The sequence below is a fragment of the Furipterus horrens genome, unplaced genomic scaffold (genome assembly GCF_987537825.1).
Source record: "Furipterus horrens unplaced genomic scaffold, mFurHor1.1.pri manual_scaffold_4, whole genome shotgun sequence".
In the NCBI taxonomy this organism is placed as follows: domain Eukaryota; kingdom Metazoa; phylum Chordata; class Mammalia; order Chiroptera; family Furipteridae; genus Furipterus; species Furipterus horrens.
The window spans coordinates 6,949,359-6,974,004 of NW_028327174.1; the positions used below are offsets into that span (position 1 = coordinate 6,949,359).

Consider the following 24,646-nt stretch of genomic DNA (forward strand, 5'->3'; position numbering starts at 1 on the left):
GTGGATCCTTCCTCCACCACCAGGAGTTTTCTAGGAGGCTGGTCGCCCTGCAGCTGCTGGTGGGGGGCGACCTCTTGTGGCCACCTGTGGGCATAACATGGCTCACCGGCAACGGCTCCTGCCAAGGCCAGCGGGAGGGCGCTGAGGGATCAGGATGGGCTCTGCAGACACCCCGCTCTTCTCTGAGGCCCCGCAGGCCACAGGTTCCTGGGGCCCAAGTGGGAAAAGTGTGGTGGCTTTGAGCCTGTCATAACTGACTTCGTTCTGTGCTTCACTGGCAAGTATTTATTGAGCCCCTACTGTATGCTCTGCCTGTGTGGGTATCGGGGCAGCAAACGCACGGAGCAGGCAGGTCCCCACCCTCACTGAAGTTATGGGTCCAGCCTGGTCAGCACCTCCACTTCACACTCTGAACCCCATGTCCTGTCCTGTACGTTTGCCTGCTCAGCAGTCCCCACCTCACAGGGCTGCCGTGAGGATGGAGGTCCAGGTGCTCAGCACCTGGCCCAGGGCAGACGTGGGGACCTGGCAATCCCCTCAGCAGATCACCACCCCAGCTCCCAGAAATCACCCAGAGTCCAGTTCTGGAACAAGGGCTTGCTGGGGGGACGACAGCATGGGAGGCTCCAGGGGGGCACACAGACGATCTGGCAGGAAGGAGAGGGTCCCTCGGTGAAGGGGACCAAAGGGAATGAATTGTTTGATCGTGGAAAGGGAGGCAGAAGGGGTGCAGGGTCCCAGGAGCAGGAGGTAGGCTGACAGTCAGGGGAGGGGCGGGGCATGGGGTGGAGGCGGGGGCCTGGCTCTAAAGGATCTGGGGTGGGAGGTGTGGGCTGGGGAGAGGCCGGAAGAGGAAGACTGAGAAATTGCCTGATTTACAAATAACCAACCACCTTGGCCCCAAGAGCAAAACTGTTGAGAATCAAACACGGGAGGAGGATGGGGTAACAGAGAAGAGAAGTGGAGGGCAGGACAGGGGAGAGAACAGGAGGGTTTGGAACTCTCCAGACAGAAAAGAAAAAGAGATGGTGACCTGCAGGACCCTCGAGCCTGTATGTCAAGAGCCTGGGCAGCCAGCCAGCAGGAGACAGGAGGGACAGTGAGAGCAGGCCTCAGATACCCACCCCCACACACACACACAGCTGTCCCCTGGCGGCAGGCACGGGACTGGGTGTGGAGTCAGGGCGTGTCCCGGGGACTGGACAAGTTCCAGGAGGGCGGCTGCTGCCAGTGGGGAGGGCTGAGCCCACGATGGGCTTTCGAGGGGACTCTAAAGGCAGTTCATTCAACCTTTGCTGTGGCCGGATGAGCACACTGAGGCTTGCCCGAGGTCACGTCACTCCCAAGTGGTGGCCCAAATCTCCTTTCTGTGTTGTACACACACAGGCATGCACATACATGCATACATGCACACATGCCCCAGCTGCAAGAGAGGAGTCTTCTCTTGGATCAGAGGGATGAAGGGGGAAGCCCCAGGCCATCCCTCGCTGGCCCCGCCCCACCCTCCCCCTCTTCAGCATCAAGAAGTCAACCTGCTCAAGCCCACAGCTCCTGTTCACCAGGCCCCACGGCCAGAGCAATAGCAAGTGGGAGTCTCTGAGCTCTGGGAGCCGAGGCTGCGGGCCATGCGAGATACAGTGCCCAGGTGCTTGGACCGGAGGCCCTCGGAGGTGCTGGTAGGCATGCTCGCTGGCCAGCGGGACTGAGCTAAGCAGATGAGCACATTTGGCCTCTGCAGCCCCACATCAGGTGTGTGCCACCAGAGCCGGCCACCCAGATTCCTCCACATGTAAAGGACTTTGGCTGGCAGGAAGTACAGACCCCCTAGGAAACAGGGGCAGCAGGAGGTGTTGGGCACAGGAGGGGAACTGAGTGCACTGGGTGCCCAGATTGAAATGCCCTCAGCCATGAGCAAGCGCCCGCCACTCCTGCACCCTCTCTGGGGATCACGCTGAGTGACTCACAAGGGAACATTCTTCCCCACACAGGCTACAGTGCTGACAGCTGGGTGCTGAGTGAGGAAAGGTCCTCTGAGGTGTGTCCCTGCGTGGGACAGGCATGCCGGCCCCACCAACAATAACACTGCTGTGGGGACTGGCTGCCTCTGCGGGGCCTCGTACAGCGGCTTCTACCCAGGCCCTGGAGAGCTCCCATCATACCCCCGTCTGTCTCCACAGCCACCTGGTGGGCAGGGAAGGGCGGCGGTCACTGTCCCCATCAGTACAGGTGGGCAAGCTGAGGCTGGGGCAGAGACAGAGTGTGCCGCAGTCCTGGAGGAGGGGGCCGAGCGAGCGATGGCAGGTGGCTGTGGTTTGGAGACTCGCTGCGGTCCTGCTGGGCACACGGGTGAAGGATGCATTGACAGGGCTGGGATGGGACTGCCCCCATGCAGTGGGCCTGGTAGGTCTGGCAATGTCCCCATTAGCTGAACACGCTCCGTGCAATGCCCTCTGCCCAGTACCCTCTTAACCTCCTTTGTCCCCTGGCTTCTCCTCTCACCCTCAGGTCACTGTCTCTGGAGGTTCCCTGACTCCCCACATCTGGGTTAGAGGTCATGGCCTGGCACAGTGCCAGGGCCCATGACACACTTAAGGCCCACAAAAATATTTTAAGTATTTTTTTTTTCAATGAGAAGGGGGGAAATGAGTATAATCTAGCCTGTATTACATTTGTCTTTATATCAACACAACCCCAAAATAGAATTTTTATTAATTTTATGCAGGAAGAGGCCCACAAAGGTCAGACTAAGGCCCTGGTTACGGGGGACCCTTAGAGGCCAGTGTCCCTCCCAGGGCTTCATTGTGTGGTGACGATCTGCTCACTTGACTGCCTTCTCCAGCGGGAGCGTGTCTTGCTGTCAGAGCCACTGGGTAAATAAATAAATGCTTATAAAGTAAAAAGCAGGCAACATTGACTGAGCACTTACCCTGTGCCAGCCACTCTGCCAAGCTTCTATGAAGTAGACACACCAATGTCGATCCCATTTGATGGATGAGGACACCGAGGCTGAGAAAGGCTAAATGACTTGCCCAAGTTGTTCACCAGGAGAAACTGTCAAGTCTGCACTCTGGACCACTGGCCTCGCAATGTCCGCACGGGAGGTGGAACAGCTGGTGGGTGTGTCAAGAGGCTAAGACTCAGTTTCCAGGAGGAACGACCTCACATAGATATCAGGTAATGCCCTGGCTGGTGTGGCTCAGTGGATTGAGTGCCGGCCTTGAACCAAAATGTCACAGGTTCGATTCCCAGTCAGGGCACATGCCTGGGTTGCGGGCCAGGTCCCCAGTTGGGAGCCCTCGAGAGGCGACCACACATTGAATTTTCTCTCTCTTTCTCCCTCCCTTCCCCCTCTCTCTAAAAATAAATAAAATAAAATAAAATATTAATCTTAAAAAGATATCAGGCAGGTCCTTCAATGTCAACCCATGGGCGGGGGCAATAAGTGATAGCATCACTTTCACTGAGTGCCAGGCATTCACCCATCTAACCCTCATGATCCCTGGTGACCAGCACTGCTATTCCAGAACGCAGTGTGGGATGCGTGCAGGTAGACGGACGCTCAGAACATGGGGACATGACGTGGGAGCTATTCCTTCTGCCTTGGATACTTAGGGGCAGGGAAATTTGAGCCCATCTTTGAAGGGTTAGTAGAATTTCATCAGGTCCAGAAATGGAAAAGGGCATCCCAGGCCAGGGCACAGGCTGAGTGGAGGTGTGGAAGTGGGAGGGGCCCGGGTGGGGCTGAGGAACCCGCTCAGCTCTGGGGAGCACAAGTGGGACCCATAGGGATCTGAGGTTGCCGCGCTAGGGAGCGGGGCGTTTGAAGACTGAGAGCCTGCATGTTTATTAGGAGCTGGGCACTGTAATAGGCATGTGGGTGGGGGAGTGGGGGCAGGGATGACTGGGGCACAGTCACCCAGAAGAGCCTGATTGGGAGTGTCACTGTCTGTCCCTGACGCCTGGCTGACCCACTCAGTGACCTGGACCCAGCACCTTTCCCTCCTCGGACTGGACTTCTACTTCCATAAAACGGGCTTCGCTGCACTGGCCGCCCTTTGACAGAGCTCTTTGAGCTCTCTGAATAAACGAGCGTCACCAGGCTGGGCGGGGTGGAGTAGGGAGCCCACCCCAGGTCCCCACAGAGGCAGAGAAAAGGCCCCGGGGCAGGGGCACCAGATCCTCTGAGATTACCGCCTCTCCACAGCCGTCAAACATGTTCCTGCAGCCAGGAAGCTGGGCATTCAAGCCTCCCCCCGCCCCGCCCCTGCCAAGGATACCCTGCCTGTGATGGTTTAATGACAGACGCCAACACCTTGGCTGCTGACTGGTGTTGTCAGCAGGGAGGCAGACGTGGAGGTCGCCTTGGCTGCAAGGAGATGGCCAGCACCCTCACTCACGTGCTCACTTGACACAGGCATACTGTGGCATCTCCTTCGGACCCATCCCTGGCACACATGTCCCAAGTCTGTGGGGGAGGCAGATAGGTACACAGCTCACTCCACCACCATGTGGGGATATAATAGGGACGCCCTGGTCTCTGGGCACACTGAGGCCAGGACAGAGCCTCCCTGATCCTCACAAAGACCGCAGGTGGCAAAGCCCCTTATATTTGAGCAGCTCCTCTCACTGATCCTCACACATGCGGAAACAGGCCAGAGAGCCTCACGGACTGGCCCAAGGCTGCACAGCCATCCATACGACAGACAGGATGGTTGTTATTATTCACATTGTATGAATGAGAAAAATGGCTCAGGGAGGTGGAGTGGCTGGCTGGGGTCACAGAGCAGGTGGTGCACCTGATCTGGCACCGGGGCTACAGAGGCTGCACCCTCCTTGCTGGTCACCGTAGCCCATACTGACACAGGACGTCCCAGGAACACCCATGTGGCGCCCAGGGCCCAGGATGCTCCAGGGGCCCATGGAAGTGTTTTTCATTTGCATTTCTTTTAAAATCAGAAGGAAAATTAAAAATCATAATAATGAATATTTACTAATGAATTAAGCCTAGAATACAATCATCTACCAATGTAGTCATAAAATATAATTTTGTTTTAAATGAAGAAAGGGGCCACTAAGGCAAAAGTGCCAAGCAACGAAGAAAGTCACAATGTAGCCCCGCTGCAGCAGCTGCACCGTCAGCTGGGGCAAAGCTGCCACCTCCCTCCTGCCCCAGTTTATGAAATGATGATGAGAGAAGAAGGAGCAAGAACAGAGCAGTGAAAGAGAGAAGAGCAGGGCTGGGAGAGGACCAGCCAAATGAAAAGGAGCTGGACAGAGAGAGAAGAGTCTGGAAGGGCAGAGGTGCTGAGTGAGCAATGGCAGAGAGGCAGGGGCAGGGGAGAGGCGGAGACAGGTGTGTGTGTGGGATCACACAAGTCTGGTGCAAGGTGTCCATGAAGATGGCCGGGACTGAGGGAGGGGCCTGGCAATACCATGGGAGCCTTAACCAAGAATTTCCTAGGATCCTTAGGACTTTCCTATGGCTGCTGTAGCAAATCACCAGTAATCTGGTGACTTGCAGCAACAGAAATGCAAACAGAAGTTCAAAATCAAAATCACTAGACAAAAATCAAGCTGTCAGCAGGCCATGAGCCCTCCAGAGGCTCTAGGGGAGAATCTTGTTTGTCTGTTTCAGCTTCTGGTGACTGCCAGCATTCCTTGTCTTTTGGCCAAATAATAAATACTCCAGCCTCTACCACTGTGGTCACATTGCCCTGTCTTCTTCTTTGCCTCTCTCTTGAAAGTACACTAGTGATTACATTGAGAACCCACCCTGATAATCCAGGATAATCTCTGCATCTCAAAATCCTTCATTCAAGTGAATCTGCAAAGACTTTCCTGGTATGGTACATTCACAGGTTCCAGGGATTAAGGACCTGGTATCATTAGGGCCCATTATTCGCCTTTCACAGGCCCATGGAGGCAACACAGTGTAAGAGGGCCTGCCTCCAACCAGCCTGTGGCCATGGCCCTTGCCTGAGACCAGTGGAAGTTACACCACCTCCGGCTTCACAAATCTGGGAGGGTAGTCCTGCCAGTCACCAGGGAGAGGAGGGAAGCCAGTTCTGCAATGGAGATGGAAGGATCTGGAGACCCCACTGAAACTGGCTAGGACAGGATTGGGAAATTAAGCATCCTGGTGGGGAGAAGGTATCAAGAGAGAGCCCTGCCCCTATCTGGACGCTGACCCTAAATCTGATTTGAGTTCTCAGCAGACACTCAGACATGAGCCAGCCCTTGGCCTCAGGGAGCTCTCCATGTAACCCCAGAAGCAATGTGCTGATCAGCACCATTGTTTTCAAGATACTGTAAGTACAGGTGAAGCTCCTGTTTTCCAGGTGGAGCAGTGGAGGCCCAGGGAGAGAGGGTGGTTTTTTTGTCTGGTGTCAATTTAACACAAGGGCTTCAAATTTCCTCAATCCCCTCCTACCCGCCCACCCTGCCCCCACTTCCTGTCCTGTCTCAGTGATTTTGTCATTTCTTGTCTCTTCCTCTTAGCACTCTGAAAGTGAAATAACGACAGGCTGTTTCATCTTCCCCTAGAAGAGCTTGACACAGAAAGTGACTCCTCCCACCCCGTCGTGCCTGCAGGGAGCCAGAGCACAGGACCTCTGGAGTCAGGCGGCATTTTACTCATCGGCTGTCAACGCTCATTCCGCACACATGTTTGAGTAAGGCAGAGAAATAGGCAGCCTGCCTTCTCTTGACGGGACCAACGCCATTTTATTGGTCCTGCTCCCACACCTTCTCAGGGCCAGTTGTGGCCAGCTCCCTCCTTAAAACTGAGACAAGCTTCTACAATGAAACTGGGGGGCCCTGGGGGCAGATTGGGAAGTGGCAGAGCCTCCGCCATGTCCGAACGCTAAAATGGAAAATGCGGGCTTGGGTGTGGAGAGAATCTTCTCATCTCCATTTGGCCTCTTTCTAGCTGCGTGACTTGAAGCAAATCACTTAAAGCCTGTTTCCTTACCTGTAAAATGGCTGTAAAAAGGCCAGGCTAAGAGGACAATTATACATGCGTCTTCGACAATCTTTTGAGTCGAAGGGGGGCTAACTACACTACATATGCCTCCAGGTGGGCCTAGGACCAGAATCTTCTACCTCCCCTGCTCCCCACCTCCTCGGGCGATCCTCGGGGAGGCTGTGCCCCAAGCACCCCATGCGTATAAGGTTCTGGCACCCCGGCCTTATGGAGCCCTCACATGAACCACTGGGCCGGGAGACAAACGCGCGGTGAGGCCCAGCCGAACCCCCACCTGCTGGCTCCAGCTGAGTTCTCACCACCTAGACGTCGCCCTGTCGCCCGCGCCTCCCACGCGCGTACTCCTGACTGGGTGCGCCCTGCCCTCGGGGCCCACGCGGCAGGCGGGGCGAGCCGGGGCCTTTGTGTTCAAACCGCCCAATGGGCGGTGGCGGTGGGCGGTGCAGCGGACGGGGCCTAGCCAATAAGCTGCGTCCTGTCAGGGTTGACTGACAGGCGCACACATACACACTGGGCCACGCGCGCACCGCCCGGCCCCACTCGCGCAGCGCGGTTCTGCGCGAGCCGCATTGTCCACTGCTCTCGCAGCTCCTGCCCGCCGACCTTGTCCCGGGCTCTGTCTCCCCGGGCGCCCCGGGCCTCCGCGCTGAGCGCCGTTCGCGGGATTCCGACGGGAGAAGGGGGCGCGTCCGGGTGGCCCGTTGGGCCTCGGACGCCCCAGGCCCCGCACGAAGCAGCAGAGGCAGCAGGTAACAGCCAGCCGTTGGCCTCTGGCGAGCGGACGCGCGTGGCAAGGGTGGTGGGCTGGTCTCGCCCGCCTCCCCAAGAGGGCTGGGCCGGGCCTGACCCTGGGGTCATCGCTGGGCCGCTCCGGCCGGGGCCGAGCTGCCCGGGCCTGGTTCTTCTTCTGGCCAAGCTGGGCTAGGCTCCAGCCCTGCCCGGCGCACTCCCCTGGGCCGGTCGGGAAGAGCCAGCGCCGTGCCAAGGCCATCCGCCCTGACTCATCTCTGCCGGGTCCCCGCCTCCAGGGCCGGCCGCCCTACTGGTCCCCCCGGAGGGCGGATGTCTCCAGGCGGGACTTCCCTGGGCAGAACCTCCCCGGGAGAAGGAAAGTGAAGCACGGGCTGCCCCAAACCAGCCCAAGGCAGTGCCCATGTTTTCGTGCCAGTCAGGCAGTTGGCTGCCTCTGCCTGTCAGAACTCTGGGAATAGGAGGAAGGCCCATTTTGTTCAGTTCTAAAAAGAAACCAAACAAATAGGGGGCGGGAGTGTGACTGAAGGAAGCAGGGAAAGCTCAGCCTGTTCCAGCGGGTAGGGAATGAAGGGAGTTCGCGCCTGGAGCGTTTCACAGGCCCCGGGAGGAAATGTAGTGTCAAAACGGCTGATGGAAGATGCTCAAGATCTATGTGAAGTCTGAACACTGGGTAGATACTGTCATATAAGTTTGTGATGGGGGTGGAGGAAGGTGAAGTTGAGAAAAGGATGTGGTTTAGCTAAGAAGTGGGGAGGAATGTTTTAATTTGAGGGTTTCTTAACTGATCATGTGTTTTGGGAGGGCGTCTGTTCTCATATGCAAAAGATTTGAGCTTCTAGGGACTGATCTTCTGTTTGTTTTGGAGGATGAAACCTTGACCTTTTTCATCTGGTGAAACCCAAACTCAGTTGCAAACTGTTCTGAGATACCAGCATGCTCCAGGAAAGACTAAGAGCACCCGCAGGAGGGTGGAGGCGCTGACAGTTTTCAGTGTCCCCCGCCCCCATATGAATATTTATATTCTTGCCAGTCCCAGCCTTCAGTATTGTGTAAACACATTGCTTCGCTTCTCCCCAGAGTGAAGGCCTCTGCTTGAGCAGGGCAGGAGTTAAGAGGAGGAGCCAGCTTTCAGGTGGGGAGGGCAGGAGTGGGGGGTAGATTGACCTAATAAGGAGTGGAATATAGAAAAGAACGCAGGCCAACTTCCTGCTTTGGCTACTACCAGCCAGTCCTTTACTGACACCAGCTAGAAACATCCCACCTGAGAAGATGCCAATGAGACCAAGACATGAGGCTGCTTGTTTTTCAGAAGAGGACTTTCTAGAATTCTCCAGCTGGACTAACCAGACCTTCTGGTTTCCGTAGTCTGGGAAGTGTTAGAGTCTATGCCCACCACCGAACCCCGAAAACTAGTCACTTAAGTCTCAACCAGGAATAGTAGAAGTGATAGCAAGGCACAAGTACAAGGACCTCTGGAGTGGGCCTAAATAACAATGAGTTTGTGACATGGGCTGGCAGAGGCAGCACTTTGACACTCCTCACACTGGTATCCGAGATTTTGAATTTGGGTTTCTAGAGCCAATTAACCCTCCTCAGGTGGTAGAATGTCTCCTTTTGCCAGGTCCTTCACCTGGGCCTCCTTTGAGTCCCAGTTATCAATTCCAGAGCCTTGACTTCCTCCCCTGTAATCCCACACTGCCTGCTCCACTGCCCTGTTTTGTTTGTTTGTTAACAAATGCGTGTTGTGTAACAATGCTGTCTACAGGCTGTTCTGAACATATTTGAGGCTATCAAAGACTCTAGCTGGGGACACAACACATTCCTGAAACAACTCGAAAACTTTATGGTGGGGTGGACAGACCCAGATCCTGTCACATGTCAGATGCGAGCTCAAACCCTGGCTTTGCCCCTTACAGGCTGGGTGGCTGTGGGCAAATCACCGATCAGGTTCGTGTCCCAGGCTTCTCCCTTGTACAGTGGGACTAATATCTCTCTTGCTTAGAGGATCAGAAGTGGGTATATAAGGAGCTAGGTGCCTAGGAGGAATTTCCCAAGTGTTTTATCACCATCATGTTGAGATGTCCTGATGCCGCTGCACAGTAACCAGCTGAGGGGATCCAGGGTACAACCACTGTTAGAGTGCGGGGGGCCTGGGCCAGGGAAAGGTTTTCTGGTGTCACAGTTTGACTGGGGCCCTGATCAATGAGCAGCGCTACAAGGAAAGGAAAGTGTGTCCCACTAGGGGCACAGCTAGACTGAGAGCGGACGCCACTCCAGGGAGAGGGCAGCACAGTGGAAGGACGGGGCTAGAGGGTCTGTGCAGGGCCGCAGTGGTCAAAGGCGCTCAGTCAGCCTCTCTTGTGTGCCTAGTGTGTGCTGCGAAAGTACCATTCTGGCTCCCACGGAGCTCATTGTCAGAGAAACCAGAAGTTAGAAAACCTTGTGGAAAGAGGCTACCTGGGTGCTCAGTGAGCCCCGGGCGGGTGTGGGCTGCAGTGTGGTGGGTGGTGCTTGTCACCCACATCTCGGGCTGTTTTGATGGACTGCACGGGGTGGTGGTGGTGGGGGTCTGTTCATTGGAAGAAAGTGCCTCTCGTCCCCACCCCCGGGAGGAGCTACCAACAGACCTAAGCCTCACCTGTCCTCCTTTCTCTCCCAAAGACTCGCTTTGGGGCAAGCGCCCCCATCCCACCTCATCATGTCTCGTCGAAGCCAGCGCCTCACGCGCTACTCCCAGGGTGACGATGACGGCGGCAGCAGCAGTGGCGGGAGCTCAGTGGCGGGGAGCCAGAGCACCCTGTTTAAGGACAGTCCTTTCAGGTAGGGGACTGCCACCACCCCTGTGGGTCACGCCGATGCACAGAGCAGAGGACTTGGGCAGTTCACTGCACGGCCACTTGCTCTGTGATCTTTATGGGCAGAGATAAGATGCCCGTGTCCAGTCAAGGGGACATCCATGCCTACAAGGAGGCCAGGACCAGAACCACTTCTTCTCCCCTCCTGTGAGCCAGGTCGCTGCCCCTGTGTTCAGAGAACAGGAAGTGGGGAGAGGCGGCTTCGAGAATAAGCCAGGCCGGAAACCTCAGCACTGCAAGCCGGGCTCACAAGAGCCCCTTCTGCTGTGGCTGGGCCTGCCTGTCCTCCCAGACCTGCACCTGTGTGTCTCACCGCGTGCAGGGCCTCAGCAGGACCAGCCAAGCAGCGGGGCAGAGGAGTGGGTCCCATGGGCACCAGGAAATGAGGAAGATGGGCACCCACCTCATTCTGTCCCCCTGACGGACATGAGCCTCCATGGCAGCCCCTGAGGTTCCTGGAGGCCAGGTTGGGTTCATCTGAGTTTTCAGTGGGTTGTAGAAATTACTAATCCATGAAGAAGCATGAGGAAAAAAACTTGGCTTTTAAGTTAGAGACCTGGATTTGGATCTGGACTCTATCACCTTGTCGATCTTGCCTAACTGCTAGTGAGATTTGGAAATAATGGGAGCAGAGAAGCTACCTGTGCCCTGCTCTGTAGCCAGTCAGTAGCTGGGAGCTGTCAGTTGCCTAGCAACAAGGCCAACCCACTGACTACAGGAGGGCGCTGCGGCTGGCTTCTATTCCTGGCTGGGCTTACCTGCCTGTTTCCTCCTTCCCTGCTGGCCGGTACCCTCAGGACCCTGAAGAGGAAATCCAGCAACAGCAAGCGCCTCTCCCCCGCGCCACAGCTGGGCCCCTCCTCCGACACACACACCTCCTACTACAGCGAGTCCCTGGTCCGGGAGTCCTACTTCGGCAGCCCCCGGGCCGCCTCCCTCGCCAGGAGCTCCATCCTCGATGACCAGCTGCATAGCGACCCCTATTGGAGTGAGTGTCTGCAGCCTTTCTCCTGGGGCTTTGCTGCCTCCGGAAACTTAAGGTCCCAAACGCCAGCTGCCTCCCCCCAGGTTTCCTAACCCTGCTGGGCCAGAGGAGGGGCTCCCCGTGTTCAGAAACCCTTGGAAGAGCAGCCAGGTGTCTGAATTTCCAGGCCCCTTTAGAGGATGAAGTAGCCACGGAGCTGCTCCAAGCCCGGGAGACAGAGGGGCCGGGCCCAGCTCACCCCCCTGGGGGCTCAGCTCACCCTCCCAGGGACCCAGAGAGCTAGGGAAAGGCCAAGGGCAGACCCCATCTGTCCATCAGGGTGTCCCCACGAGGCCCCCAGGACTGTCCTCCTCAGCATCCCCGTGCCCCAGGAGAACGCCGCGTTCTTCCCTCCCCAGGCGAGGACCTGCGGGAGAGGAGGTGGAGAGGCGCCGGGGGCACTGACAGCAGCAAAGTCAACGGGCTGGCGGAGACCAGGCTCTGCGAGGACTTCCTCGGGTCGTCCTCGGGCTACTCCTCGGAGGACGACTACACAGGTAGGAGACGCCCCAGCAGGTGCCCGCTCCGCGGGGGAGGTGGGGGGGAGGCGGGGGAGGCGGCCCTGACAGCCTGAGACGGCACCGTGTCCGCAGATGGTCCGGGTGCCCCTCCTGTGCCCCTGTAGCGCCCTGAACCCCAGCCTGGGGTGTCGCCCAACACACTGGACCGTCCCTGCCCCACTAGGCCTGCGGTCAGCCTCATTGTTGGGTTCATGTCCAGCATGTTAGCACAGGCCTCACGCAGAGGAGGGGCCCCACCCCTCGGTGTGGTTCTGACCAGTGGCGGAGGGCGTGCCGGTGCCAGGTGGGTGCAGGCAGGGGGCTCACGGAAACACAGTGCCAGAGGCCTATGGGAAGTCCCTTCAGCACACAGTTGCTCACCTACCAGGTGCCGGGCCTGTGTGACACTCAGTGCTACGTGGTCTCGGCTCATAGGCTAAGGGAGGAGACAAGGGACAGGCAGGCTCCACTGAGCTGTCCCCTCTCTGTCCCTGAAGGGTACTCAGAGACCGACCAGCGGAGCTCAGGTTCACGGCTGAGGAACACTGTCTCTCGGGCAGGCTCTTTTTTCTGGATGGTGGTCACTTTCCCAGGTGGGTGCTGGCTGTTCTGTGCACGATTGCTCCCTTCCCCACAGCAGCTCCATGTGGCCCTGCGACAGGACGCAGGTGCCCTGGCAGGTCGGTGCTCGTAGGGGCAGGGATCACTGCAGGTGGAGAGAAAACGGCGCTCTGAAACCACGACGCCCAGGCCACCACCAGCTCAGGGTGACCCTTAAACCTGACGGTCCCTCTTTCAGGCCGGCTCTTTGGACTCCTTTACTGGTGGGTTGGCACCTCCTGGTACCGCCTGACGACAGCTGCCTCACTCCTTGACGTCTTCGTTCTAACCAGGTGAGCGAGACTCCTGCCTGGACAGTGAATCAGAAAATTCCAGACGGAGGACTCAGACAAGTCTGGCCTTGCCTGCTGGTCAGGCCTCGGGCTCTAGCCCACCAGTGGTTTTTCCAGAACACTCGGCTTCCCCTGTAGCCCTGAGACGGCCTAGACCCCGGGGTTTTCCGCCTGTGTTCAGGGGCTGCTCAAGGTCCCGTGGGTGCGTTCCCTAAGTCACCGGCCCAGTGGAGACAGGAGGTGGGAACGGGCCCCTCCCCTCTGCAGAGGAAAGAAGACCGAGCCAGGAAGTCAGGGTCCCCCTGGCTGCAGTCCTGGCTGGAGTGGGCGGGGAGCTATGCTGAGAAGGGCAAGGATGGATTCATGCCACCAAAAACAAAAAAATATTCCTCGTATTTCTAAAAGAAAATGTTGTTTAGGGAGTTCCATTCTTTTTCTATATTTGCTTGCTTAGAGGACCTCTATATATGAAAATTTTAGTTTTCTCAAAGACTCTACTACTTACTTTTAATAACATCAGTAAAACTCACAGGATCACAGTTGTCCCCATTACTCCAAGACCTCAAAAGGGTCCAGTCTGGCCCCAGCAAGATGAGACACCCAAGGGTGTCCCCTTTGACCCTAGTTTATCACTCAGGAAAAATAATTTCAGGGGACCCCCTGGGGAGAGCCTAGAGGCCCTGGAGCCCTCTTGACACCTCTGACTTGCCCGCTCGCAGGCGCGTCTCATCTCTGAAGACGTTCCTGTGGTTTCTCTTGCTGCTGCTGCTCCTGACTGGCCTGACCTACGGTGAGCTGACCCGCTGTCCCAGGACACGGGTGGGCCAAGAGCCTCCGAGGTGGGGCTGGTGAGCCGCGGGGCGGAGTGTGGGCGGAGGCGGTGCTGAGCAGCACTGGAAACTAGAGGGCTGGTGATCACCTACCAGGAAAGGGAGGAGGTAGGACGAGGTGGGTCAGATGGAGCCTGGGCACCTCCCGAGCCCCGAGTCCCGAGCCCTAGGCCACTCCTGCCTGACTGTCCTGGTCCTCGGCTGAGCGATGCCACTGTGTTCTCAGGGCGTCCAATGGGTGAAAGGGGAAATGCTCCTCCCCCCCGATCCTGTCCTCGGTTTGGGTCGCTACACTGGATTGCCTGGCACATCTAGAGGAGCCTTAGAGCCACCCTAGACCAGGGGACATGACCTAGTACAGGAATAATGGGGTAAAAATTGGGGAGTCTCATGCCATTATTATTAGCAGCCATTTTCCTTCCATTCCAAATCAGGACATAATCTGGGTAAGTGAATTATTGTTAAAGATCAAGTTCCATCTTTAGCTATCTTACGGTCGAAACAATGAAGCAAGGAAGAGAAGTAGACGCCTGTCATGAGACGCTCTACATTGTCCCAGTCTCCGTCCTGGGAGTTCCAAATCTGTCACATACTTGTAATCATAGAGACCCACGCTCACACACGCATTTGTGTCCGTTTCTCATTTGACAATTTCACATGAGTTTTCTTCATGGCTCTCAGGCTCCATTTTAATGATTGCACCCATTTATAATAAAAGATCTTGTTTTATTATTTGTTAGAGAGTTGGTTATATAGGTTTAGCATCTATTCAACTTGTATTTTTTTTTTTTTTTTTTTACTAATACCAAGGTAGGACATTTGCCAAGTGTTGATTTCCTCTTTGTTTCCTGTTACAAGCACAGCTTGTTCACATCCTTTGGAAACTGGGCATCACCCTTAGAATAATAATACCTTTCATAATTGTACAGCGTTCTGTTCAGGAGGCATGTTCCCATGAGTTAATGCAGTGTGATTTGAGCTTCACCTTCAGCCAATGGAGTTGGCGATGCCCCCTGATGGCAGATGCACATCGAGGGTCTCAAAGGCAGAGGGGAGGGTGGAGGGACCTGCTCAGGGGGTGCAGGAAGTGAGGGCCTGTCCAGAGAGTCTGACTTAAAGCCTGGTGGTCACATGATCCCTGTTGCACCTGCTCCTGGTTAATGAGTGACAAATGGGGCATCTTACTGGATGGGACTCCTCAGCCAACATGGATTTTTCAGATGCCCTCACCCCCACACACTTGCACACATGCATGTGCACAGCTCAGAAATAAACACATCACAAACAGATGGCCCCTAAAGCAAGACGCAAGCCTCTCTGCGTGGCGGTAGCTTTGTGCTCTGCCCTGGAGCCACAAGCAGCCTCTCTAGAAGGTGTGCTCTCTATCAGCGGTTCTCAACCACGGCAGCCCATTAGAGCCACGTGGGGAGCTTTTAAAACTCACCTGTGCGGGTCCACCCAGGCCAATGAACTCACCTGTGTGTGGGGTGGGGCCCGACACTGGGTGGGGGGTGGGTTTTATTTGCGGTGCATTTTCTGACACCGGACTTTTTCAAAGCTCGCTGGGTGATTCTGATGTCAAGTCTGGGCTGAGAACCACCATCAGGATCTGTGGGTTGCAGCCCCGGGTCGTCCCTAGCTTGTTTAGCCGTCTTCTCCAAGTGTGAAAGATGAGGACTCCTGAGGGGACGTGGGAATGCAAAGGCTCTGGGGCTGGTGGTGGAAGTTGCTGCCCTGGGGGATGCTGGGAAGCGCCCAGCCCACCCCGCCACGCCTGCAGCAGAGGCACAGCCTGGCTTGCATGAATGAGCCGGGCTACTGGTGACCCCTGTTTATCAGGCTGCCTTCCTGCTCTCGGCCCTCGGCCTGGGTAACCACCCCTCCCCTGTGTACAGGTGCTTGGTATTTCTACCCGTATGGGCTCCAGACACTCCACCCCGCTGTGGTCTCCTGGTGGGCAGCGAGGGGCAGCAGTCAGCAGCAGGAAGTGTGGGAGTCCAGAGGCTCATCCGCACACGCCCAGGTGAGTATCAGTTCGCAGGCGCCTCCCTCAGCCTGTTTGTGGTTGGCTTCCCTGCACTTACACCTGCCACACCAGGCAGAGGAGAGGTGCCGTCCTAAGTGTGATCCTGCCTCATCTCCCCGACACCCCTTTCTCTACCACTGGGAGTGTACATATCGGGAAGCAGTTTGCTTAGATGCGACTCATAACTGTCCCAAAGTTAGTTGCCATCCTAAGCACAGAAAACAGAAGAAAAAGGAATCAGACAACTCGTCTTGTTAGCTTTGTTCCTTTCAATATAATTTTGCAAATACAGGGAGGGGCAAAAGTAGGTTTACAGTTGTTTGTATGGAAAATAATGCAACAATTAATAAATAATAATACAAGAAGACCTACTTTTGCCCCACCCTGTATTTACCGAGCACCTTCTGTGAATAAGGTAATATTTTGGTCAGTTATCTGTTAGCAGAGATAACCACCCCTAAAATCAGTGCCTTAGAAGTACAAGCGTTTGATTAGCTCCTGAGTCTGTGGGTCCTCCAGCTGGTTCCTCTGATCCGAGCAAGGACAGGCTGGTCTTGGCTGGGCTCCCTCGTGTGTCTGCAGCCGGCTGGGGGTCAGCAGGGCGGGTTGCACTCCACCCGTGCCTTCATTGTCCACGGGCTGGCTCGGTCGTGTCCCACAGCAGCTGTGCAAGGTTCCAAGAGAGCAGAATCAGGCCAGGCCTTTTGAGGCCTCGGCTTGAAACTAGCACCCCGTGACTTCCTCCACATTCTGTTGGCCTCAGCAAACCCCAGAACCAGTCTAGATTCCAGGAGGGGAAGCGACTCTACCTCTGTGTGGGAGCACCTGCAAGGCCACGCCGCACAGGGCGCCCATGCAGGGCGGAGGGAAGCACCGTGGCCACTTTTGTAATTTGCCAGAGGCGGATGAAACAGGCCTGGGCTGTGCTCAGAGCCTGCAGGCCAGGGTGGGGGGGTGGGGGTGTTGTGACAAGTGCACAAATGCCCGGAATGTGCGTGCACACGTCCTGAGGACCTTCGCTTGTGTCTTGCTGAAGTTAATGTGGTGTCACATCTTTAAACCTCTGTCCTGGTGTATATTCCTTTCCTGACCATCTTATTATTTCATAAAACAATGATGGTCTGGCATTTATAAATTTTCCTTTTTAAATCATCAGTAAAGATATGAAATACAGTATAATTCCAGGGCCACCTTTTTTGTACAATTTTTTTTTAAAAGAAAGAAGAAGGGTTGCATTTGCATAAAGACGCTGATGAAAATGGTTGCTGGTTTGGGAGGGGGTGACGGAGGCACTGGGCGGAGCGGGCAGAGGTTAGGAGCAGGGCTTTTATTGTTTGCTTGCTTTTTGAGTCACGCAAAAAAAATGGAATTTTTCAAAATTAGAAGCAACCTCTGTACCCAGTGTTCTTGCCCTTTGATACTTGACAGACTGTGTTTCTCTTGGCAAAGATTTTCGTTGTGAAGCCAACAAGGTTCTCAAAATTCATGGCATGCTATCAGATGCCACCCTCAGGTCCAAATGACTTGTATTCTGTCTTCTCTGTGGGGCACCCAGTTAACGGGGGGGGGGGTGTTGAGGGGGGAGCCTTTTCGAATGATCTGGTCCTTTAGCCATAGATCACGATGGAAGAAGTGGAAGCTGTTGAAAGTCAGCAGCTGAACCTCTTAGTCCCACGCTGTCCTGCACGTGTGCCCGGAGAGGGAAGGGGGATGGGCCCAGCCCAGCAGGTCGCCCGGGCCCCCAGGGCCATCCTGCAGCTGCTTCCTCTCCCCTTCTTGGGCTGTTCCTCCACTTGGACCCTCTTCTGGGAGGGCCCTGTGTCCTTCTCACCTGTCCCCCATGCACTCCTTTTTGGGAATTAGACCCCTCCAGCCCGCTGTGTGTCCCGGCACCCTGGGCTTCACTGTCACCACAGCACCGAACCCATTTACTGCTGAATGACTCGCCCCCCTGCAGGGCAGAGAGGCTGTCCTTGGAGCCCCAGGCCCTCCAATGTTCACGGTGGAGCATGTCTGGGATTCTCTCCCCTCTCTCTTCTCTCTGCCGGCCCCTCACCTCTGTGGTGTTTCCCACCCGCCCTGCCAGGCTGAGCAGCGCATTCTTTCCCGGGTACACTCTCTGGAGCGGCGCCTGGAAGCTCTTGCTGCCGACTTTTCCTCCAACTGGCAGAAGGAGGCCTTGCGCCTGGAACGCTTGGAGCTGCGGCAAGGGGCCACTGGTGAGGGGGGCGGTGGCAGCCTGAGCCAGGAGGACACCCTGGCGCTGCTGGAGGGGCTCGTGAGCCGCCGGGAGGCTGCCCTGAAGGAGGACTTCCGCAGGGACACCGCTGCCTGGATCCAGGTGGGGGAGAGGAGCCGGGGTCTCTGGGCTAGAGCTGCGGGCTGTGGGTGGGGCGGTGAGCGCGAGACGCCCCACACCCTGCTGTGAGGGGCAGCTCTGCCACTTGGCAATGACCTCCTCTGAGTCTTAGTTTCCTCCTCGTTAAACCAGACACCCTCCTGCCTGTCCCCACACCCCCGCCCCTGGTTGTGAGCGCGAGCGGGTGCCAGTGACTGGCACGGCGTGCGGCGCCACGCAGGTGTGCAGAGGGGTCACAGGAGGCTTGCACGTTTCCGAGGAGCACTGTAGCGGAAGGGCCGGGAGCGGAAGGCAGCCCTCGGCCTGGTTTGAGTCCTCCCCTCTCACTGTGCCCGACAGGAAGAACTGGCCGCCCTGAGGACGGAGCATCAGCAAGACTCAGAAGACCTCTTCAAGAAGATTGTCCAGGCCTCCCAGGTTGGTGGGCTTGGGGCACACGGGCCCTACAGTGGCCTCCAATTCAACATCTGTTCTTGGGCTGAGAGAGACATGTCGGCCTCCTGAAGGGCCTGCTTAGACTTAGAGAGGGCGGTGGGGGGTGTAGCCTCTGGGCTTCTGCTTGAACTGAGCCCACCTGGGCCGGAATGTTCTCCGGGATGCCCTCGGGCCGGGCTGGGGGACAGGAGGGGTCTGACATGCTGAATGACTGAGTGAACTTACGGATGCCTAAGGCGCCGGTTACTGCGTGAGCCTCTCATAAGGACCTTGACCAGGGGGCCAGTTTGCTGTTTGCTGAGCAGTTGGGAGACCCCGGGGCAGAGGCACGGTTAAGCAAAGGCCTCAAAGGGAACAGATCCTGCTCTGGGAGGCCAGCTGCTCTGACCCTGACGTTGCCTGTATTTCTCCCTTGTTCCTGCTAACAGGAATCTGAGGCTCGGCTCCAGCAGCTGAAGTCCGAGTGGCACAGGTAATGGGCCCTGCAGCCTGGCCGAAGCCTGCCCCTCCCCTGCTGGCCCCGGCCCAGGCGGGGCTGGGGAGCAGAGTTCGGGCTGTGTTGCCGACAGAGAGCAGGGTGGCTGAAACCTAGCTCGGGACCACATGCTTAGAGCCTGCCCTTGAGGGGCAGCGGAGGTTGGGGGTGGGGGGCCTGGAAGAGAATTGGGGTTCATGGGTTCATGTAGGTAGAGCATCTCTTCTGTACAACCTCAGGCAGCTGCCTTCCCATGCCCGTGCCGGGGGTGAGTGGCTGAGGCCGAGTGAATGATGGGTCTGAGCTGAGGGAAGGGGCAGGATGAGCATCTGCTCCCTGGGACAGGCAGGCTCTCCAAGAGCAGGCCTTGCATTCCCCTGCCTGTGACGGGCCCTCCTTACGTAGTGCAGTTCCTCTGGTTTTCCCCGGCACGGCCTTTCCCCTCACCAGAGATCCATGGCCTATGCTTCTCTCTTTGGGAGCAGGACGGCCCAGGAGTCCTTCCGTGAGCACTCCATGAAGGAGCTGGGGCGGCTGGAGGGCCAGCTGGCCGGCCTGCGGCAGGAGCTGGCAGCCCTGACCCTGAGGCAGGACTCGGTGGCGGACCAGATGGGCCTGCTGCCGCAGCAACTCCAGGCCGTGCGGGACGACGTGAGTCTGAACGTCCCGAGTCCCCTGAGAACACCCCAGCCTCTGAGACCACCTGTCCTTGGAGTCCGCGTGGGGCAGAGCGCTTCCTGCCCCTGCGGCCTGTTGGTCTCACACGCCCGTCCCTGGATGTTGGCTTCCTTTGATGGGAGTTCTTCCTGTTTCTGTATCTGGAACATGGAGGGTTGTTCATAGCTCTGTCCTCCGGGAGGTGCAAGCAGCTGACAGTCCTTCTCTAGCCCTCAACCCAAGCTGCCAGCGTCCCTGAGTGAGCCTGTTTTTCGGCCCCCAGGTGGAGTCTCAGTTCCCGGCCTGGGTCAGTCAGTTCCTTCTCCGAGGCGGCGGAACCCGCACGGGGCTCCTTCAGCGAGAGGAGATGCAGGCTCAGCTGCAGGAGCTGGAGAGCAAGATCCTCGCCCACGTGGCCAAGATGCAGGGCAAGTCGGCGAGGGAGGCTGTGGCCAGCCTGGGGCTGACACTACAGAAGGAAGGCGTGATCGGGGTGACGCAGGAGGTGAGGAACTGTGCCCCCAGGCCCCCCCACTTACACACACACACTGCTGTCCTCCCTGGGAGCCATACAAATGCAGAGTCCCACACTGCCAGCTCCCTGGTACGTTCCAGGACCCAAGTGACATGCAGGAGGCTCCAGTGTTCACTTTGGGGCTGGCCCGGGGGGTGGTGGGTGGAGGAACACCTGTGTGGAGCAAGCTCAGAAGGGAGCCGGTCTGTGGGCTCCCCCCGCCCCCATGGAGGTACGAGGGTGGGTGAGTCTGCCTCCGCTCCCAGCTCTGGATGCCTGTGTTTCAGGAGGTGCACCGCATTGTAAACCAGGCCCTGAAGCGCTACAGCGAGGACCGCATTGGGATGGTGGACTACGCGCTGGAGTCAGGAGGTGCGCGCACCGCCCTCTCCGGTGCCGGCCCCGGCCCTGCACTAGCATCTGGCATCTGCCGGAGCAGCTAGGCCAGCAGGGCTGATCGGAAGTCACCCGGCCTGGAGCTCATAACAAAGGCAAATGGCAGCCCCAAGAAGTCAGGCCGCGCTGAGCACCGTCCTTGGCTGGGGCGAGGCTGTTCGCAGCTGCTCTGAGCTCTGGGTTAGGTGTACAGACTGGGCCTGGGGCACCTGCGCTCTGTCCTCAGACAGGACACAGGCAGTAGTGGTCCCTCCTCGGGGTGCCTCAGCCCTTTAAGCCTGGGGACCTTTTGTCTGTTCTCCCTCCCCTGCTGCCGTCCGGGCCCCAGGTACCCAACACGTCCTTTCTTTCTGTGTCAGGGGCCAGTGTGATCAGCACCCGCTGTTCTGAGACCTACGAGACCAAGACGGCCCTCCTCAGCCTCTTCGGCATCCCGCTGTGGTACCACTCCCAGTCGCCCCGAGTTATCCTCCAGGTAGGCACCCAGCGAGGGCAGCGGCCTGTGTGCGTGGGTGACTGTCCCGTCCCAGGTCAGCCAGGGCTGCACACAGGGCGGGCTCCGTCACCAGCCCTGCACTGACCCGACTCGCTTCCCTTCAGCCAGACGTGCACCCAGGCAACTGCTGGGCCTTCCAGGGGCCCCAGGGCTTTGCGGTGGTTCGCCTTTCCGCCCGCATCCGCCCCACTGCTGTCACCTTAGAGCACGTGCCCAAGTCCTTGTCGCCCAACAGCACCATCTCCAGTGCCCCCAAGGACTTTGCTGTCTTCGTGAGTATGCCACCTGCGTGGGGCCCAAGGGCTGCTGGAGGGCCCCGGGGGTCTCTACTGAGGATAACGGTGGGGTCATTCTTTGGCTGGGGGAGGGAAGCAGATTTGGAAAAGGTGGTGCCAGGGTGGAAAGTGGTACTTCAATCCCAGTTGTCTCAGAGGAAGAAAGAGAGGCCTCAGGAGCTAAGTGACATGGCTGCCACTGACCTCCTAGCAGCCCTATGTCCAGTGCCGAGGTCCCCTGCAGTCCACTGGCGTGGGAGCGGACCAGTGTGGGAACAGGGAGGAAGGCACTCCCCCTGGCCGGCCAGGGCATGTGTCTAAGAGCAGTATCTTCCCTTCACCCATTTCTCTTTTCAGGGGTTCGATGAAGACCTGCAGCAGGAGGGGACACTTCTCGGCCAGTTCACCTACGACCAGGATGGGGAGCCCATTCAGACGTTTCACTTCCAGGTACAGGACTCTGCTGTGCCCGCAGAGCGGCATCCTCACTTCCCTGTCCTTTCGGCCACTTTCTGAGCAGTTACCCTGTGCCAGGCACGGGGGTTCAGGGCAGGAAAAACCACTGCCACCGACCACCCGCAGCTCAGGGGACAGAACAGAGACAGCTGTCCCGTGAGTGGGAGAGTGAATGTGGCCCAGCCAGGCCTCGAGCAGTGTAGCGTGGCTGCTCCGCTGAGTGCGTGGGCTTCCAGGCCCTCGTTAGAAATGCAGGATCCCAGGTCCCACCCCAGGAGGTTGATTCCTTGAGGCTGCTGGGACCCAGACCTGCATCCTAACGAATAGCCCAGGTCAGGTGAATCTGAGGTAGGTGCCCTGCAGCTTCCACAAGGGGTGAGGGCCTGGCAGCGCTAGTGGGAAGTGGGAGGGGAAGGGACAGGGCAGGAAGAGCGCCTGGAGGGATAGGCTTAGACACCAGGCCAAGAATCTCAGCCCTTGAGGCTGGGGCAGGGGAGGGGCATTGCTGTGTTTCAGGCAGAGAGGTGACAGTGTGATGTGCATTACAATAAGGTCCCTGTGACCTGCGTGTGAGTAGTGAGCCTGAGAGACAACAAGCCTGGAGGCCGGGGAGATGGGTTGGGAAGTGGCTGCAGGGAAGCAAGCCAGGATTGACCAGGGGGTGTTTGGAGGGCGGAGAGGTGGCGGGATACAGTTGGGAGGGCCCTGACAGGAACAGGGAAGAAGGTGGAGGTGAGGGCAGCCAAGAGGCTAATGCAGAGACAGGGCCAGTTTGGCCACCACTGTGAGGTACTGGCGGGACAGTCCAGTGGAGCTGACATGGGGCCTGGACATTCAGACTTGAGCTGTGAGCTCCAAGGCAGTTTACTGAGCCCTGGGAATGGCTGGGATTTCTCAGGGCTGTGTGTGGACTGTGCCTTTAGGAGAGGGTGGAGGACAAGACGCTGTGTAGGAGGGCTTGGGGGAGGGGCCAGGGAGCAGAGAACATTGCACTGGGGCATCCGAGGGGCTGAGATTTGCTCCAAAAGCTGGCTCAGTAATTGTGACTTTTTGAGCATAGAGGACAGAGGCCTGATGGGAACTTAAAAAAGAAGAAATTCTGCTTAATTCAAAGCAAAGGGATTGTTTTCCAACATCAACATAGAGCAGCCAACTCCACGAAGGTAGTTCTGCCCTATGACAGGAATGATCAAGAGCTATGAACTGTCAGTTTGGGAAGAATAGAGCCGGCACTCAGATACAAGGCATTTTCACGTGGCCCTGGGTGGGTGGCCCCTATAGGACTTCTGAAGCTCCTGGGGCCGCTGAGCCCATTAGCTGGAAACTCTTAACAGTCTGAAGACAGGCACTTTGAAGTCCAGGTCGCTTAAAAGGCCCCAGGGGAGAGAGGCATCCTGCTTGCTGTCTGTGAGGCCTGAGGGCTCTGTGACACTCTTAACCTCTTCCTTCTCCACCCAGGACTCTAAAATGGCCACATACCAGGTGGTGGAGCTGCGGATCCTGACTAACTGGGGCCACCCTGAATACACCTGCATCTACCGCTTCAGGGTGCACGGGGAGCCCACCCACTAGGACTTCCCCTGCTGCTGCTGCCAGCAGCTGGGAGGCCAGCCGTGCCCCCCTCTCTGGGAGTGGGAGGGCAGCATCCTGCCACTCCCCCACGCTTGATCAGCGCACGTGTCCTGGAGCAAGACCCACTGGCGCAGTGGAGAGAATACACAGGGCTCTCCTAGCAGCGGGGCAGCTCTGGGGGCACAGCTGGCTGCAGCGTCTCAATCCTTCATTCTCCTTCTGCCAGGCACCAGGCGTCCACTTCCCCTCCTGGGAGGATGTATATATGTAGCATATCATGGGGGACTGAGAGGCAGGAGAGGTAAGGAGGGAACAGTCCAGCAGGCATGTAAGACCTGACTGCCCCTTGCCCACGGTGGAGGGGCGGCACCCAGGAAGCTCTGTTGGGAGGTGTGTGAATGAGGCACATGCCAAAGCCCTGGGGGACAGGATGCTCAGGCCTGGGGCAGGGAAGTGAGGCCCTGTGGGAGGGAGGGGCTCACAGTGCAGGTTGAGACCTGGCAGCAGGCTGGAAGCTCCTGCCAGAGCGTGGCTGGGCTCTTCCAAAGCCAGTGCCACCAACCTAGGGAAGCTTGGCCCACAGTGTCTTTGAAGGGCTCCTACACACTGTGTTTGACCTGGGTTGAGGTGGGCTGTGGGGTTTCTTATACCCTTGGTCTGGCTCCTGTGAGGTTCTGAGGGGCCCAGGGGCCAGCCCTGCAGGATCCCCTCTGCTGGGGATACTAGTTGCTTTTTCTCTTCTGATGCTGGGACCAGGGCCTGCCTGTCCCCTGAACAAGTTTGTCACATTCCCCCAAGGTGTAGGGAGCCCCAACCTGTTCTTCGATGCTATAAGCACCTGGGGTTAGCTGAAAGGGTGGGAGCAGGGGACCTCCTGGGTTCTCCTGTGGCCCGGTGAGGACAGGTTGGTGATATTCAGGGTATCACGGAGGGAGGTCTGCCTGCCTTATGGGCCCTGTGGTCCCCCCCCCCCCCCACCCATGGCAATCAGGCCCCAGCAGAAAGGGGCTCTCACCCTCAGCTACCCCCCCTGGGGCTCTTTCAGCTCTTGCTCAATTGTTTCCTTCCTGGCTTTTTTTCTAGGGGTTGGAGGTGGGTAGGGAGGGGGGCTGGGTAGGGCAGGGGCCTGAGGCAGATGTTTTTTGACC

The 24,646-nt window shown here is 57.5% G+C and overlaps 1 protein-coding gene across 1 annotated transcript; it reads left to right on the forward strand.

The window, feature by feature from the left end:
- Positions 1-7,492: 7,492 nt before the first annotated feature.
- SUN2 (Sad1 and UNC84 domain containing 2) lies at positions 7,493-23,511 on the forward strand. The gene is made up of 18 exons (XM_090272417.1): positions 7,493-7,731; positions 10,397-10,555; positions 11,388-11,578; positions 11,974-12,111; positions 12,612-12,707; positions 12,914-13,007; positions 13,727-13,797; positions 15,733-15,860; positions 17,950-18,204; positions 18,562-18,639; positions 19,086-19,129; positions 19,618-19,783; positions 20,073-20,294; positions 20,591-20,675; positions 21,059-21,174; positions 21,300-21,467; positions 21,828-21,920; positions 23,385-23,511. Exons 2-18 carry the CDS (start codon positions 10,434-10,436, stop codon positions 23,496-23,498), a joined length of 2,181 nt encoding a protein of 726 aa, XP_090128543.1. The 5' UTR covers positions 7,493-7,731; positions 10,397-10,433; the 3' UTR covers positions 23,499-23,511.
- The last annotated feature ends 1,135 nt before the right edge of the window (positions 23,512-24,646 follow it).

Bases quoted from the DNA above. Each gene is read 5' to 3' on its own strand.
- SUN2 (XM_090272417.1), top strand. From the start codon at position 10,434: ATGTCTCGTCGAAGCCAGCGCCTCACGCGCTACTCCCAGGGTGACGAT. The intron at 13,008-13,726 runs GTGAGCGAGACT...GCCCGCTCGCAG, and splicing joins GACGTCTTCGTTCTAACCAG to GCGCGTCTCATCTCTGAAGA. The intron at 20,295-20,590 runs GTGAGGAACTGT...CCTGTGTTTCAG, and splicing joins TGATCGGGGTGACGCAGGAG to GAGGTGCACCGCATTGTAAA.